The sequence below is a fragment of the Dendrobates tinctorius genome, unplaced genomic scaffold, assembly GCF_039654945.1.
Source record: "Dendrobates tinctorius isolate UK_male_01 unplaced genomic scaffold, ASM3965494v1 ptg000403l, whole genome shotgun sequence".
Classification (NCBI taxonomy): Eukaryota; Metazoa; Chordata; class Amphibia; order Anura; family Dendrobatidae; genus Dendrobates; species Dendrobates tinctorius.
The window spans coordinates 1100522-1117138 of record NW_027362068.1 but is presented as its reverse complement, the minus strand read 5'-3'; the positions used below and the strand labels follow the sequence as shown (position 1 = coordinate 1117138).

Below are 16617 nucleotides of genomic sequence, written 5' to 3'. Positions count from 1 at the left end.
TAGCCAAATCACTTTAACCTGGAGTTGCTAGTGACCTGTATTGAAGACTACAGGGTTTTTTTTGCCAATGTACTTTCTGCCACAACCACTATAATTCCGGGAGCAGAACCATTGAGACATTCCCTCACGAAGCCTCTACATAGCATTGCAAACATGGTCTCCAAATGGAAAGGTATGGAACAATGCAGGCTGGAACAGAGGTCTGTCTTCTTTTGCAACGGGTCCTGTTGTTTGGCAGGAATCGATCTGGAGATCCTAAATTAGTTATATTGACTCTTACACTTCTTTTTGCTACCAGGAAAGTTTTAATTAGTAGGAAATATTCTTATTCTCTGCAATCTGAACTTGGATGGCATCCTAGAGTCCAGAGGAAACAGTAAAAGCAAGGAGCAAACACAGGAAAGCATCATGTCCACCAAGCATGGGGTCTTACCTTTACAATGCAGCAGGAAGAAATGGTTGAATGGACTGAACTTTGCACTGAAGTAAGTGCACTGATCGCTGACCACTCCACACGAAAGGCACTGACGGCTCAATAACCCGGAGGTGACCACACTGAAACAACACCAACAATGAGCAGGGCCTAAGTCACACTGGGCACCCCCACACTGTACAAAGGACCCCAAATCCATGGAGTAGAGCGGGAGCTGTCAACGTACCACACACACGGGTCACCCCTACAGTGACACCCATCACCCCACACACGGGTCACCCCTGCAGTGATACCCATCACCCAACACACACGGGTCACCCCTGCAGCAATACCCATCACTCCACACACAGGTCACCCCTACAGTGACACCAATCACCCCACACACGGGTCGCCCCTAACAGTGACACCAATCACCCCACACACGGGTCACCCCTACAGTGATACCCATCATCCCACACACGGGTCAGCCTTACAGTAATACCCATCACCCCACACACGGGTCACCCCTACAGAGACACCCATCACCCCACACACTGGTCACCCCTAAAGCATTACCCATCATCCCACACATGGGTCACCCCTACAGTGACACCCAACACCCCACACACACGGGTCACTCCTACAGGGACACCCATCACCCCACACACACGGGTCACTCCTACAGTGACACCCATCACCCCACACACACGGGTCACTCCTACAGGGACACCCATCACCCCACACACATGGGTCACCCCTACATTGACACCCATCACCCCACACACGGGTCACTTCTACAGGGACACCCATCACCCAACACACACGGGTCACCCCTACAGTGACACCCATCACCCAACACACACGGGTCACCCCTACAGCAATACCCATCACTCCACACACAGGTCACCCTACAGTGACACCCATCACCCCACACACACGGGTCACTCCTACAGGGACACCCATCACCCCACACACATGGGTCACCCCTACAGTGACAACCATCACCCCACACACACGGGTCACTCCTACAGGGACACCCATCACCCCACACACATGGGTCACCCCTACAGTGACACCCATCACCCCACACACGGGTCACCCCTACAGTAACACCCATCACCCCACACACGGGTCACCCTTACAGTAATACCCATCACCCCACACACGGTCACCCCTACATTGATACCCATCACCCCACACACGGGTCACCGCTACAGCATTACCCATCATCCCACACATGGGTCACCCCTACAGTGACACCCATCACCCCACACACGGGTCACTCCTACAGTGACACCCATCACCCAATACACACGAGTCACCCCTACAGTGACACCCATCACCCAACACACATGGGTCACCCCTACAGCAATACCCATCACTCCACACAGAGGTCACGCTACAGTGAAACCCATCAACCCACACAAGGGTCACCCCTACAGTAACACCCATCACCCCACACATGGGTCAGCCTTACAGTAATACCCATCACCCCACACACGGGTCACCCCTACAGTGACACCCATCACCCCACACACGGGTCACCCTTACAGTAATACCCATCACCCCACACACGGTCACCCCTACAGTGATACCCATCACTCCATACACGGGTCACCCTTACAGTGAAACTCATCAACCCACACACGGGTCACCCCTACAGTGACACCCAATACCCCACACATGGGTCAGCCTTACAGTAATACCCATCACCCCACACACGGGTCACCCCTACAGTGACACCCATCACCCCACACATGGGTCAGCCTTACAGTAATACCCATCACCCCACACACGGGTCACCCCTACAGCATTACCTATCACCCCATGTTACGTGCTACAGAACCACTCAGCACCCAGAATATGTTGTGCAGTTATATGTAAGTATAATAGGTTCTATGTGAGATGCATGTCCCTAATGCATCAGGCCACAGGCTGCGCCCCTGGGCAGAGGGGACACGATATTCTCCTTTTGTCCGCCCTCCCAACACCTTTGTAATTCCCACAGTAAAAATCGGCAGGCTCCGGCCACCTGCGGCTTTTGTAATGCATGTCTGGCCTGCCGCTTTTCTATTGGCCTGCCCTCTGTATCTGTGTGATATATTCTGTGTCCTGTGAGTAAAGGGTTGTCAGACTGGAAATACATGGAGAAGCAGTGATCTTTTATATGCACCCATGTAACCAAGGAATTCCAGCCTGCGTCATTCATTCAGACTCCAGCCAACGCAGAGCGGACCTCCGAAAAAACGGGGTGGTATTGAAAGAGGTACCCCAGCTTGGGTAGACCCCGTTACACTGGTGGCAGACAGCGGGATTTGATACCACTTCTACAGGCGGAAAGGAATGAATGGAAAATAACTACCAGAAGTTAAAGAGGACTACATTAAAAGATCTGGTGGAAGCCCGAGGGTTGATCGCCAGCAACAAAACAAAAGCGGATTTGATAGCAGCCATCATGGAACACGACAGTGCAGCACCCCCCAAAGTGAATGTGGAGGAGACCGAATTTCAGAGGGAGGTAAAGAACAGACTGGCGTTCTATGGCCCAAACCCTGCAGTAGAGATCATACGAGAGGTGATGGCTGATGTGCGTACTGATCTGAAGGAAAAGATGGCCGAGCGGACCAGGATAGAGCTAGCCAAGATGGAGATGGCAGAGCGGACCAAAGTGGAGCTGGCCAAGATGGAGATGGCAGAGCGGAGAGAGGAGAGTCAGCGAGCAGGGGGAGCTCTGGCCTTCGACCATGTACCTTCAACAGTAAGCCACAAAAAGAGCCAGTATAATGCCTTCCGACAGTTGGGGGAGGCAGAGGAAGACACTGATGGCTTTCTGCAGGACTTTGAGCGGCAGTGTGCCCTTCATAAAGTGAAGCCGGAGGAACGGGTTCAGATTCTGGCCAGCAAGCTGACAGGACGGGCAGCGGACGCCTATCGCACGGTACCTGATGAGGACTGTATGGACTATGAGCGGATCAAAGAAGTGATCTTGGCCCGGTATGCGCTGACACCAGAGGCCTACCGCCAAAAGTTCCGCGGACTTATAAAACGCGTAACCGATACCCACGCTGAATGGGCCTGTAAATTACGGCGGTCACTGCTACAGTGGGTACAAGGGAGCCAAGCAACCACTAAGGAGGACGTCCTCCAGCTCTTCCTGTTAGAACGATTCTTTAATGGACTAAACCCCGAGACACAGGAATGGCTTCGGGACAGGCGGCCAACGACTCTTGAGGAAGCCGCTTGTCTGGCCGATGAACATCATGATGCCAGGAGGCCGCAGTTGTCCGGATCAAAGGTGGTCACTAGGGGCCCGCCCATGGACCTGGAGGGCCCCAAACCACCGAAGATTGTAGGGGGACCAGCTAGAAACCCAGCCTACCACAGTCCCCCTGGGGCGCGATGCCACACCTGTCGTCAGTTGGGCCACCTGCAAAGACAATGCCCCAACAAGACTCAGCATACCCAGTGGCCAAAGGCGGAAACAGCTACCTTCAGCCGGGCTGCTGTACACTGCTACCAAGGCGAAGCTGACCCGGCATTGGGGGCTACGACTAACCAAGGGGTGGAAGAGACGGAGGAAGAGCTGCATGAAGTAGACCCCGTGCAGGCAGCCCGGGCAGATAATCGACAACAGCATCGACAGGTCGTGTGGGTTAATGGGAAACGTTTGCAGGGACTAAGAGATTCTGGGGCAACTTTGACCCTTGTGAAGCCTCATCTCGTCCGGGACCATAGAATCATAGAATCATAGAGTTGGAAGGGACCTCCTGGGCCATCTGGTCCAACCCCCTGCTCAAAGCAGGATTCGCTAAATCATCCCAGTCAGATGTCTGTCCAGCCTCTGTTTGAAGACTTCCATTGAAGGAGAACTCACCACTTCTCGTGGCAGCTTGTACCACTCATTGATCACTCTAACTGTCAAAAAGTTTTTTCTAATATCTAATCTGTGTCTCCTCCCATTCAGTTTCATCCCATTGCTTCTAGTCTTTCCTTGTGCAAATGAGAATAAAGTTGATCCTTCTACAATGTGACAGCCCTTTAGATATTTGTAGACAGCTATTAAGTCTCCTCTCAGTCTTCTCTTTTGCAAACTAAACAAACCCAAATCCTGCAACCTTTCCTCATACGACAGGGTTTGCAGACCGGTCACCATTCTGGTCGCTCTTTTCTGAACTTGCTCCAGTTTGTTGATGTCTTTTTTAAAATGTGGTGCCCAAAACTTGTCACAATATTCCAGATGAGGTCTGACCAAAGAGGAGTAGAGGGAAATAATGACTTCACGCGATCTAGACTGTATGCTTCTGTTAATACATCCTAGAATTGCATTTGCCTTTTTTGCTGCTGCATCACACTTTTGACTCATATTCAGTCTGTGATCTATTAGTATATCCAAGTCTTTTTCACATGTGCTGTTGCTTAGACCTATTCCTCCCATTCTGTATATGCTTTTTACATTTTTATTGCCCAGATGTAGTACTTTGCATTTTTCCCTGTTGAAAACCATTCTGTTAGTTGCTGCCCACTTCTCCAGTTTATTTATATCTTTTTGAATCCTCTCTCTCTCTTCTCTAGTATTAGCTATCCCTCCTAGCTTTGTGTCATCAGCAAATTTAATCAGTTTACCCTCAATTCCTTCATCTAAATCGTTGATAAAGATGTTGAACAATACAGGACCCAGGACAGAGCCCTGTGGTACCCCACTTGAGACATTCTTCCAACTGGATGTGCAGCCATTTACGACCACTCTTTGGGTCCGGTCACTAAGCCAGTTATGAATCCATCTAACAGTTGCCTTGTCCATTCCATACTTAGTCATTTTTTCAATAAGGATTGTATGAGATACTTTGTCAAATGCTTTGCTGAAGTCAAGATATACTATATCTACAGCATTTCCTTGATCCACCCAATCAGTGATTCCGTCATAGAAGGAAATTAAGTTAGTCTGACATGACTTATTAGTTACAAACCCATGCTGACTCTGTTTAATCACTTCATTCTTATCCAGGTACTGACATACATGTTGTTTAATAATTTGTTCAAAGATCTTTCCTGGTATAGAAGTCAGACTCACCGGCCTATAGTTGCCTGGGTCCACCTTCTTCCCCTTTTTGAAGATAGGAACAACATTTGCTCTTCTCCAGTCTTCTGGGACTTCTCCTGTTCTCCAAGAATTTTCAAAGATTATGGAGAGGGGTTCAAAAACTTCTTCTGCTATCTCCTTCAGTACTCTGGGGTGTAATTCATCTGGACCTGGAGACTTGAATTCATTTAGGTTAGCTAAGTGTTTCCTCACTATCTTTCTGTTTATAGATATCCTGGATTCTTCTATTCCCTTAATAGGACAGTGAAGAACAGTTGATGTTACATTTCCTTTCTGAGAGAAAACAGATGCAAAATAGGAATTTAAAAGTTCGGCCTTCTCAACATCCTGTCTTACCATTTCATCATTTTCATCCTGTAAAAATCCTATAGCATCTTTGACTTTTCTTTTACTTTTGACATATCCCCAAAATCCTTTATTATTGCTTTTGACATCTCTTGCAAGCCTCAATTCATTGTCAGCTTTAGCTAATCTGATTTGTTCCCTGCAGGTTCTGCAGACAGCATTATATTCTTCTTTAGATATGCCTCCCTCTTTCCATTTTATAAACATTTTTTTCTTCCTTTTTAGCATGTGCTTAAGTTCTGTGTTCATCCATCCTGGCTTCCTTAAATGCTTCCTATTCTTCCCTCTTTTTGGAATTGTTAACAATTGTGCTTTGAGAATTTCATTTTTCAAGATTTCCCGTCCTTTCTGGACATTTTTGTCTTTAAGGATATCCAGCCATTGGATCCCTCCAATTCTCTTTCTGAATCCCTTAAAATCTGCCTTTCTGAAATCTAACCTTGACGTCTGAGTCTTCACAGGTCTTCCGCCTCTAGTTATCCAAAATTCTAAAATAGCATGGTCGCTACCTCCTAGGGTCCCAGCCACTTTTACCTCCTCAACCATTTCCTCCCTGTTTATAAGGATTAGATCCAAGGTAGCAGTTCCCCTTGTTTTCTCCCTTACCTTTTGGAAGATAAAGTTGTCAGCAAGAGAGGATAAGAATTTCCTTGACCTGTTAGTTTTGCCTGAGAGAGATTCCCAACAAATGTCTGATAGTTGAAATCTCCCGTGACAACTATGTCATATTTTTTGGAGAACTTGGCCATTTGATGCATAAAGAGTTCATCCATATCTTCAGCTTGCACAGGCGGCCTGTAGTAAATGCCTACAATGGTGTCCTTTCCATTGTTCTGTCCTTGTATTCTTACCCAAACAGTTTCCACAGAACTCCCAGTCTCTGAAGCTTGAATCTCTGTGCAGATATACGCGTTTCTACCATACAATGCGACACCTCCTCCTCGTTTATCAAGTCTGTTTCTTGCAAATAAGTTGTATCCTTCTAGTCTTGTATTCCAATCATGTGTATTGTCCCACCAAGTTTCAGTGATTCCAATGACAGCATATTTCTTTTCCTGTGTTAGTAGTTCCAATTCTCCTTGTTGTTGCCCATGCTTTGTGCATTAGTATAGAAACATTTTAGTTTGTGATTGGTTTCTCTTTCTCCAATATTTTTATTAATTAGATTCTTTTGTCTTTGTTCTTCCTTTCCACTTCTAATAGCAGAGTTCTCAATAGCATTTGTCAGGTGTTTGGCTTTTTCTGGTCTTTTGCTTCCCTTCCCATGTTGTTCTAGTTTAAAGCTCTCCTTACAAGTGTAGCAAGGCGACTTCCAAATACATGTTTTCCAGTCTTCGTAAGGTGCACCCCATCTCTAGCAAGTAGTCCATCGTAAAGGTAATTCACTCCGTGATCCATAAATCCAAATCGTTGCTGACGGCACCATCGACGTAGCCAGTTGTTCACCTGCAGAATCTTATTCCACCACCTTGTTCCATGGCCATCCACTGGGAGGATGGAAGAGAAGACCACCTGCGCTCCCAGTTCTTTCACTTTCTTGCCTAAGTCTTCAAAGTCTCTGCAGATGGTTTCCAGGTCGTTTCTTGCGGTGTCATTTGTCCCCACATGTAGTAGCAGGAATGGGTAGTCATCTGTAGGTCTGAAGAGTCCTGATATCCTGTCAGACACTTCTTTAATTTTTACACCTGGAAGACAGCACATTTCTCTTGAAGTTATATCCGGTCTGCAGATAGCGGCCTCTGTTCCTCTCAACAGGGAATCCCCCATGACCACCACTCTCCGTTTCTTCTTCACAACATTTTTCTTTCTCCATCCAGGAGGACTCTGAAGGCGTACAAGGTTGCTGTTTGTTGGCAAAGTCTTCTCCTGATGTATTTCTTCATCGTTTTCCTGCGTGAGAGCCTGGTACTGGTTTCTGAGCAGTATGGGTGCTGACTGCCTCCTGATCCTCCTGCTTCTCTGGGTCACATGTCTCCATTCCTCTGTTTCTTCAGGTGTACTTCGAATTTCTTCTCTTTCTGTAACATGAAGAGATAATTCTGCTCTGTCCAAGAACTCTTCACCGTCCTTAATGATCTTCAACGTAGCTAACCTCTCTTCGAGATTTTGCAACTTTTCCTCCGACAGGGACACAAGCTTGCATTTGTGGCATGTGAAGTTTGGCTTTTCCACTGGTAAGTCTGTGAACATGTAGCAAGAAATGCAGCTCACCAAATGGCTCTTGGCCTCTTCCATATTGAGATTTCTTAAAAACGATGAAAGATGAGCCAATCGGCGCGCGGTTTTCCGATCTCCTCTTTTCAGCTGCAACGGCCAAAACCCAGTGATCGTTGAGCTCGCGGAGACTCTTCATTTATCCCAGAAGGCACTGGGAATATGCAAATGATCTCCTCAATACTCTTTCCCTGAACCAAGAGAAGACGTACCGGACAGTGGCAGTCCGTGTAGCAGGGGGAGCTATACATCGACTGCCTACTGCCAGGATACACCTGAACTGGGGAGTCGGGGATGGCCTTGTTGAGGTTGGCTTGAAGGAGGATTTGCCTGCAGACGTCTTGCTGGGAAATTACTTGGGGCCCATGTTGTCTGCATTCTCGGTGGCCCCTCTGGCTGAGACCTATCCTGTGACCATCCAGAGACAAGCTCGAGCTGCGTAGGTGGAATCACACTCAGAGGAGGCTCAGGTAAGACATCACAGCCCTACACGTATTCCCATAGCCAGACACATTTCTTGGGCCACCCCGGATGAACTTAAGAGGGAGTTACTTGAGGATCCTTCATTAGAGGGATATCGTGGGAAGGCACAGGAGGGGAGAGGGGTACTGGAAGGGGAACAGTTTGTATGGAAGCAGAGACTCCTCTACCGGATCACAGAGCAGCACCACACAGGGACGAGCCCCACTATAAAACAACAGCTGGTAGTTCCCAAGAAGTATAGGCAGGAGTTACTGCGAATCTCTCATGATATACCCTTGGCCGGGCACTTCGGCGTCAGTCGCACCAGGCATCGTCTGACACAAAACTTCTTTTGGCCGGGGGTAACCTATGATGTTCGTCAGTATTGCCAGACCTGTGACAGTTGCCAGCGCATTGGCAAGAGGGGGAATCGATGCAAGGCCAAATTACGCTCCCTCCCCATTGTGGAGGAACCATTTAGCCGAGTAGCGGTCGATCTGATAGGGCCGTTAGCCAAACCCAGTCCGTCCGGGAAAAGGTATATATTGACAGTGGTAGATTATGCCACACGGTATCCAGAGGCGGTTGCGTTACCTAACATACTGGCAGAGACGGTGGCGGCCGCCCTGCTCCAGGTGTTCTCACGGGCTGGATTTCCCCGGGAGATTATCTCGGACCAGGGTACCCAGTTTACAGCAGAGGTGACCAACCAACTGTGGAAGCTGTGCGGCGTAAAGTCCATTAGAAGCGCCCCGTACCACCCGCAAACCAATGGGTTGTGTGAATGCTTTAATGGGACATTAAAACAGCTCATTGGGACTTTTACCAGGACCTACAGGGACTTGGAGAAATTCTTGCCACACCTCCTATTTGCCTATCGGGAGGTGCCTCAAGAATCCACGGGGTTCTCCCCTTTCGAGCTGGTATACGGGAGACGGGTAAGGGGACCCCTAGACTTAGTGATGGAACACTGGGAGGGGGAGGGACTCATAGAAAAGGTACCTATTGTACCCTATGTGCTGGAATTCCGGGACCGCCTGCAGGAGCTGACCCAGGTTGTACGTGAGAACCTGCAGGCGACCCAGCGGCGCCAGGGCGTATGGTACGATCGGAGGGCCAGAGAGCACACTTTGGAAATAGGACAGAAGGTCCTGGTGTTAGAGCCCAGTAAGCAGAATAAGCTTCAAGCTGCATGGCAGGGGACCTACCAGGTAGTGGGGAAAATAGCCGACACAACCTATAATGTCGCCGATTGTGACGACCCCAGGGTTATCCGCATGTTCCACGTGAATATGCTGAAGCCCTACCGGGAGCGCCCTGAAGAGGTAGTGGCCATCTGTGCACCTGAAGCAGAGGATTTAACCGGACTTCCCTTGCCGGATGTCTTAGGGGAAAGGACTCAGTCTAAAACATGGGACCAGGTACACTTGGGTGAAGACCTAGGCCCTCGGGAGAGACAGCAGGCGGAGGCGTTATTGAGGCTGCGACAGAGGATGTTTTCAGAGAGACCGGGGTACACTCGCCTGGCACAACACAAGGTTGAGACCCAGGATCAGACCCCCCTGCGACAAAACCCCTTCCGCGTCCCTGAGTCTGTATGAGAGGGGATGCGACAAGAGATACAAGAGATGCTGCGTTTAGGGGTCATTGAAGAGTCAGACAGTCCCTGGGCATCCCACGTAGTGTTAGTGCCCAAGAAGGATGGGACTACACGGTTTTGTGTAGACTATCGTAAGCTCAATGAGAAAACAGTGACGGATGCATATCCCATGCCGCGTGTGGATGAATTGCTAGACCGGCTGGCGGGGGCAAAGTATTTGACCACCATCGATCTATGCAAAGGCTACTGGCAGATTCCCCTTAGTCCTGACGCTATTCCCAAGTCGGCATTTGTCACCCCGTTCGGCTTATTCCAGTTTTGAGTTATGCCATTCGGAATGAAGAATGCCCCGGCGACCTTCCAAAGGCTGGCTGACCGGCTTCTGGATGGTCTCCAAGACTATGCTTGTGCCTACCTGGACGACATCGCCATCTACAGTGCGACATGGGAAGAGCATCTAAATCACCTAGAGACAGTATTGGACAGGATCCACCAGGCCGGAATCACCCTGAACCCAAACAAGTGTCACGAGGGCAAAGCAGAGGTTCAGTATTTAGGGCATTGGGTGGGAAGTGGGAAAGAGCGACCAGAACCAGCCAAGATTGAGGCCATAGCCAAATGGCTATCCCACGCACTAAAAACCAGGTCATGGCATTTCTAGGGACAGCGGGGTATTACAGGAAATTCGTTCCCAATTACAGCAGCGTAGCCAAGCCCCTCACTGATCTGACCCGTAAGAACCAACCCCGCCAGGTAACCTGGACCTCAGAGTGTGAGAAAGCCTTCCGCCAACTAAAGGACGCCCTCACCAATACCCCTGTATTGGCCGCACCCGATCCAACTACACGTTTCCTGGTTCACACAGACGCTTCTATGTTTGGATTGGGGGCAGTACTGAGCCAAGTCGGGCCGGACGGCCAAGAACACCCGGTAGCTTACCTGAGTCAGAAACTACTGCCCCGTGAAGTAAGCTATGCGGCCATCGAGAAGGAGTGCCTGGCGGTAGTATGGGCACTCAAGAAGTTGCAACCATATTTGTATGGACGATAGTTTTCCCTCCTAACGGACCATAATTCCCTAGTCTGGCTTAATCAGATCTCCGGAGACAACGCCAGATTGCTGCAGTGTTTAGCCCTACAACCTCTGGACTTCACCATCCACCACAGACCCGGCAAACAAAACGGTAACGTCGATGGACTAAGTCGACAAAAGGAACTTATACCAACCCCATAAACTTCGGTCATCCCCAAACCGATCCGTTAAGGATCAGACTGTGTATGCCGATCGCGTCGCTGAAAAGGGGAGCCGTGTTACATAACCACTCAGCACCCAGAATATGTTGTGCAGTTACAGTGGGGCAAAAAAGTATTTAGTCAGTCAGCAATAGTGCAAGTTCCCCCACTTAAAAAGATGAGAGGCGTCTGTAATTTACATCATAGGTAGACCTCAACTATGGGAGACAAACTGAGAAAAAAAAATCCAGAAAATCACATTGTCTGTTTTTTTTTCCTTTTATTTGCATATTATGGTGGAAAATAAGTATTTGGTCAGAAACAAAATTTCATCTCAATACTTTGTGATATATCCTTTGTTGGCAATGACAGAGGTCAAACGTTTTCTGTAAGTCTTCACAAGGTTGCCACACACTGTTGTTGGTATGTTGGCCCATTCCTCCATGCAGATCTCCTCTAGAGCAGTGATGTTTTTGGCTTTTCGCTTGGCAACACGGACTTTCAACTCCCTCCAAAGGTTTTCTATAGGGTTGAGATCTGGAGACTGGCTAGGCCACTCCAGGACCTTGAAATGCTTCTTACGAAGCCACTCCTTCGTTGCCCTGGCGGTGTGCTTTGGATCATTGTCATGTTGAAAGACCCAGCCACGTTTCATCATCAATGCCCTTGCTGATGGAAGGAGGTTTGCACTCAAAATCTCACGATACATGGCCCCATTCATTCTTTCATGTACCCGGATCAGTCGTCCTGGCCCCTTTGCAGAGAAACAGTCCCAAAGCATGATGTTTCCACCACCATGCTTTACAGTAGGTATGGTGTTTGATGGATGCAACTCATTATTCTTTTTCCTCCAAACACAACAAGTTGTGTTTCTACCAAACAGTTCCAGTTTGGTTTCATCAGACCATAGGACATTCTCCCAAAACTCCTCTGGATCATCCAAATGCTCTCTAGCAAACTTCAGACGGGCCCGGACATGTACAGGCTTAAGCAGTGAGACACGTCTGGCACTGCAGGATCTGAGTCCACGGTGGCGTAGTGTATTACTTATGGTAGGCCTTGTTACATTGGTCCCAGCTCTCTGCAGTTCATTCACTAGGTCCCCCCGCGTGGTTCTGGGATTTTTGCTCACCGTTCTTGTGATCATTCTGACCCCACGGGGTGGGATTTTGCGTGGAGCACCAGATCGAGAGAGATTATCAGTGGTCTTGTATGTCTTCCATTTTCTAATTATTGCTCCCACAGTTGATTTCTTCACTCCAAGCTGGTTGGCTATTGCAGATTCAGTCTTCCCAGCCTGGTGCAGGGCTACAATTTTGTTTCTGGTGTCCTTTGACAGCTCTTTGGTCTTCACCATAGTGGAGTTTGGAGTCAGACTGTTTGAGGGTGTGCACAGGTGTCTTTTTATACTGATAACAAGTTTAAACAGGTGCCATTACTACAGGTAATGAGTGGAGGAAAGAGGAGACTCTTAAAGAAGAAGTTACAGGTCTGTGAGAGCCAGAAATCATGATTGCTTGTTTCTGACCAAATACTTATTTTCCACCATAATATGCAAATAAAATGAAAAAAAAAACAGACAATGTGATTTTCTGGATTTTTTTTTCTCAATTTGTCTCCCATAGTTGAGGTCTACCTATGATGTAAATTACAGACGCCTCTCATCTTTTTAAGTGGTGGAACTTGCACTATTGCTGACTGACTAAATACTTTTTTGCCCCACTGTATATGTATGTATAATAGGTTCCATGTGAGATGCATGTCCCTAATGCATCAGCCCACAGGCTGCGCCCCTGGGCAGAGGGGACACGATATTCTCCTTTTGTCCGCCCTCCCCCCACCTTTGTAATTCGCACAGTAAACATCGGCAGGCTCCGGCCACCTGTAGCTATTGTAATATATGTCTGGCCTGCCGCTTTTCTATTGGCCTGCCCTCTGTATCTGTGTGATATATTCTGTGTCTTGTGAGTAAAGTGTTGTCAGACTGGAACTACGTGGAGAAGCAGTGATCTTTTATATGCGCCCATGTAACCAAGGAACTCCAGCCAGCGTCATTCATTCAGACTCCAGCCAACGAAGAGTGGACCTCCGAAAACACGGGGTGGTACTGAAAGAGGTACCCCAGCTTGGTAGACCCTGTTAAACCCCACACATGGGTCACCCCTATAGTGACACACATCACCCAACACACACGGGTCACCCCTACAGCAATACCCATCACTCCACAAACAGCTCACCCCTACAGTGATACCCATCACCCCACACACAGGTCAGCCTTACAGTAATACCCATCACCCCACACACGGGTCACCCCTACAGTGATACCCATCACTCCACACACGGGTCACCCCTACAGCAATACCCATCACCCCACACACGTGTCACCCCTACAGTGAAACCCATCACCCCACACATGGGTCAGCCATAAAGTAATACCCATCACCCCACACACGGGTCACCCCTACAGTGAAACCCATCACCCCACACACGGGTCACCACTACAGCATTACCCATCACCCCACACATGGGTCACCCCTACAGTGACACCCATCACCCCACACACGGGTCACCACTACAGCATTACCCATCACCCCACACATGGGTCACCCCTACAGTGACACCCATCACCCCACACACGGATCACCACTACAGCATTACCTATCACCCCACACATGGGTCACCCCTACAGTGACACCCATCACCCCACACACAGGTCACCCCTACAGTGAAACCCATTAACCAACACACGGGTCACCCCTACAGAGACACCCATCACCCCACACATGGGTCAGCCTTACAGTAATACCCATCACCCCACACACTGGTCACCCCTACAGTGAAACCCATCAACCCACACACGGGTCACCCCTACAGTAATACCATCACCCCACACACCGTCACCCCTACAGTGATACCCATCACCCCACACACGGGTCACCCCTACAGTGACACCCATCACCCCACACACGGGTCACCCCTACAGTAAAACCCATCAACCCACACACGGGTCACCCCTACAGTGATACCCATCACCCCACACACGGGTCAGCCTTACAGCATTACCCATCACCCCACACACGGGTCACCCCTACAGCATTACCCATCACCCCACACATGGGTCACCCCTACAGTGATACCCATCACCCCACACACGGGTCACCCCTACAGCATTACCCATCACCCCACACACGGGTCACCCCTACAGCATTACCCATCACCCCACACATGGGTCACCCCTACAGTGACACCCATCACCCCACACACGGGTCACCCCTACAGTGAAACCCATTAACCAACACACGGGTCACCCCAACAGAGACACCCATCACCCCACACATGGGTCAGCCTTACAGTAATACCCATCACCCCACACACGGGTCATCCCTACAGTGAAACCCATCAACCCACACACGGGTCACCCCTACAGTAATACCCATCACCCCACACACGGTCACCCCTACAGTGATACCCATCACCCCACACACGGGTCACACCTACAGTGACACCCATCAACCCACACACGGGTCACCCCTACAGTGACACCCATCAACCCACACACGGGTCACCCCTACAGTGATACCCATCACCTAACACACGGGTCAGCCTTACAGCATTACCCATCATCCCACACACAGTTCACCCCTACAGCATTACCCATCACCCCACACACAGGTCACCCCTACAGTGAAACCCATCACCCCACACACGGGTCACCCCTACAGTGATACCCATCACCCCACACACGGGTCACCCCTACAGCATTACCCATCACTCCACACACGGGTCACCCCTACAGAGACATCCATCACCCCACACACACGGGTCACCCCTACAGCAATACCCATCACCCCACACACTGGTCAGCCTTACAGTAATACCCATCACCCCACACACGGGTCACCCCTACAGAGAAACCCATCACCCCACACACACGGGTCACGCCTACAGCAATACCCATCACCCCACACACAGGTCACCCCTACAGTGACACCCATAACCCACACTCGGGTCACCCCTACAGTGACAACCATCACCCCAAACACGGGTCACCCCTACAGTGAAACCCATCAACCCACACACGGGTCACCCCTACAGTGACACCCATCACCCCACACATGGGTCAGCCTTACAGTGATACCCATCACCCCACACATGGGTCACCCATACAGTGATACCCATCACTCCACACACGGGTCACCCCTACAGAGACACCCATCACCACACACACACGGGTCACCCCTACAGCAATATCTATCACCCCACACAAAGGTCACCCCTACAGTGACACCCATTACCCCACACACGGGTCACCCCTACAGCATTACCCATCACCCCACACATGGGTCACCCCTACAGTGACACCCATCACCCCACACACGGTCACCCCTACAGTGATACCCATCACCACACACACGGGTCACCCTTACAGTGATACCCATCACTCCATACAAGGGTCACCCCTACAGAGACACCCATCACCCCACACACACGGGTCACCCCTACAGCAATATCTATCACCCCACACAAAGGTCACCCCTACAGTGACACCCATTACCCCACACACGGGTCACCCCTACAGCATTACCCATCACCCCACACATGGGTCACCCCTACAGTGACACCCATCACCCCACACACGGTCACCCCTACAGTGATACCCATCACCCCACACACGGGTCACCCTTACAGTGATACCCATCACTCCATACAAGGGTCACCCCTACAGAGACACCCATCACCCCACACACACGGGTCACCGCTACAGCAATACCCATCACCCCACACACAGGTCACCCCTACAGTGACACCCATCACCCCACACACGGGTCACCCCTACAGCATTACTCATCACCCCACACATGGGTCACCCCTAGAGTAACACCCATCACCCCACACACGGGTCACCTCTACAGTGAAACCCATCAACGCACACACGGGTGACCCCAACAGTGACACCCATCACCCCACACATGGGTCAGCCTTACAGTAATACCCATCACCCCACACACGGGTCACCCCTGCAGTGACACCCATCACCCCACACACGGGTCACCCCTACAGCATTACCCATCACCCCACACATGGGTCACCCCTACAGTGAAACCCATCACCCCACACACGGGTCACCCCTACAGTGAAACCCATCAACCCACACACGGGTCACCCCTACAGTGACACCCATCACTCAACACACACGGGTCACCCCTACAGTGACACCCATCACCCCACACACGGGTCACCCCAACAGTGA

The 16617-nt window shown here is 50.0% G+C and overlaps 1 protein-coding gene across 3 annotated transcripts in view; it reads right to left on the bottom strand.

Moving 5' to 3' along the window:
- The window catches only part of DPP10 (dipeptidyl peptidase like 10), a 763146-nt gene that overhangs the window by 327963 nt on the left and 418566 nt on the right, over positions 1–16617 (bottom strand). For all 3 annotated transcript variants that reach the window (XM_073563825.1, XM_073563827.1, XM_073563826.1), the window contains one exon: positions 434–555. In XM_073563825.1, coding sequence (XP_073419926.1) covers positions 434–555 — 122 coding nt within the window. The remainder of the gene's footprint in view (positions 1–433; positions 556–16617) is intronic.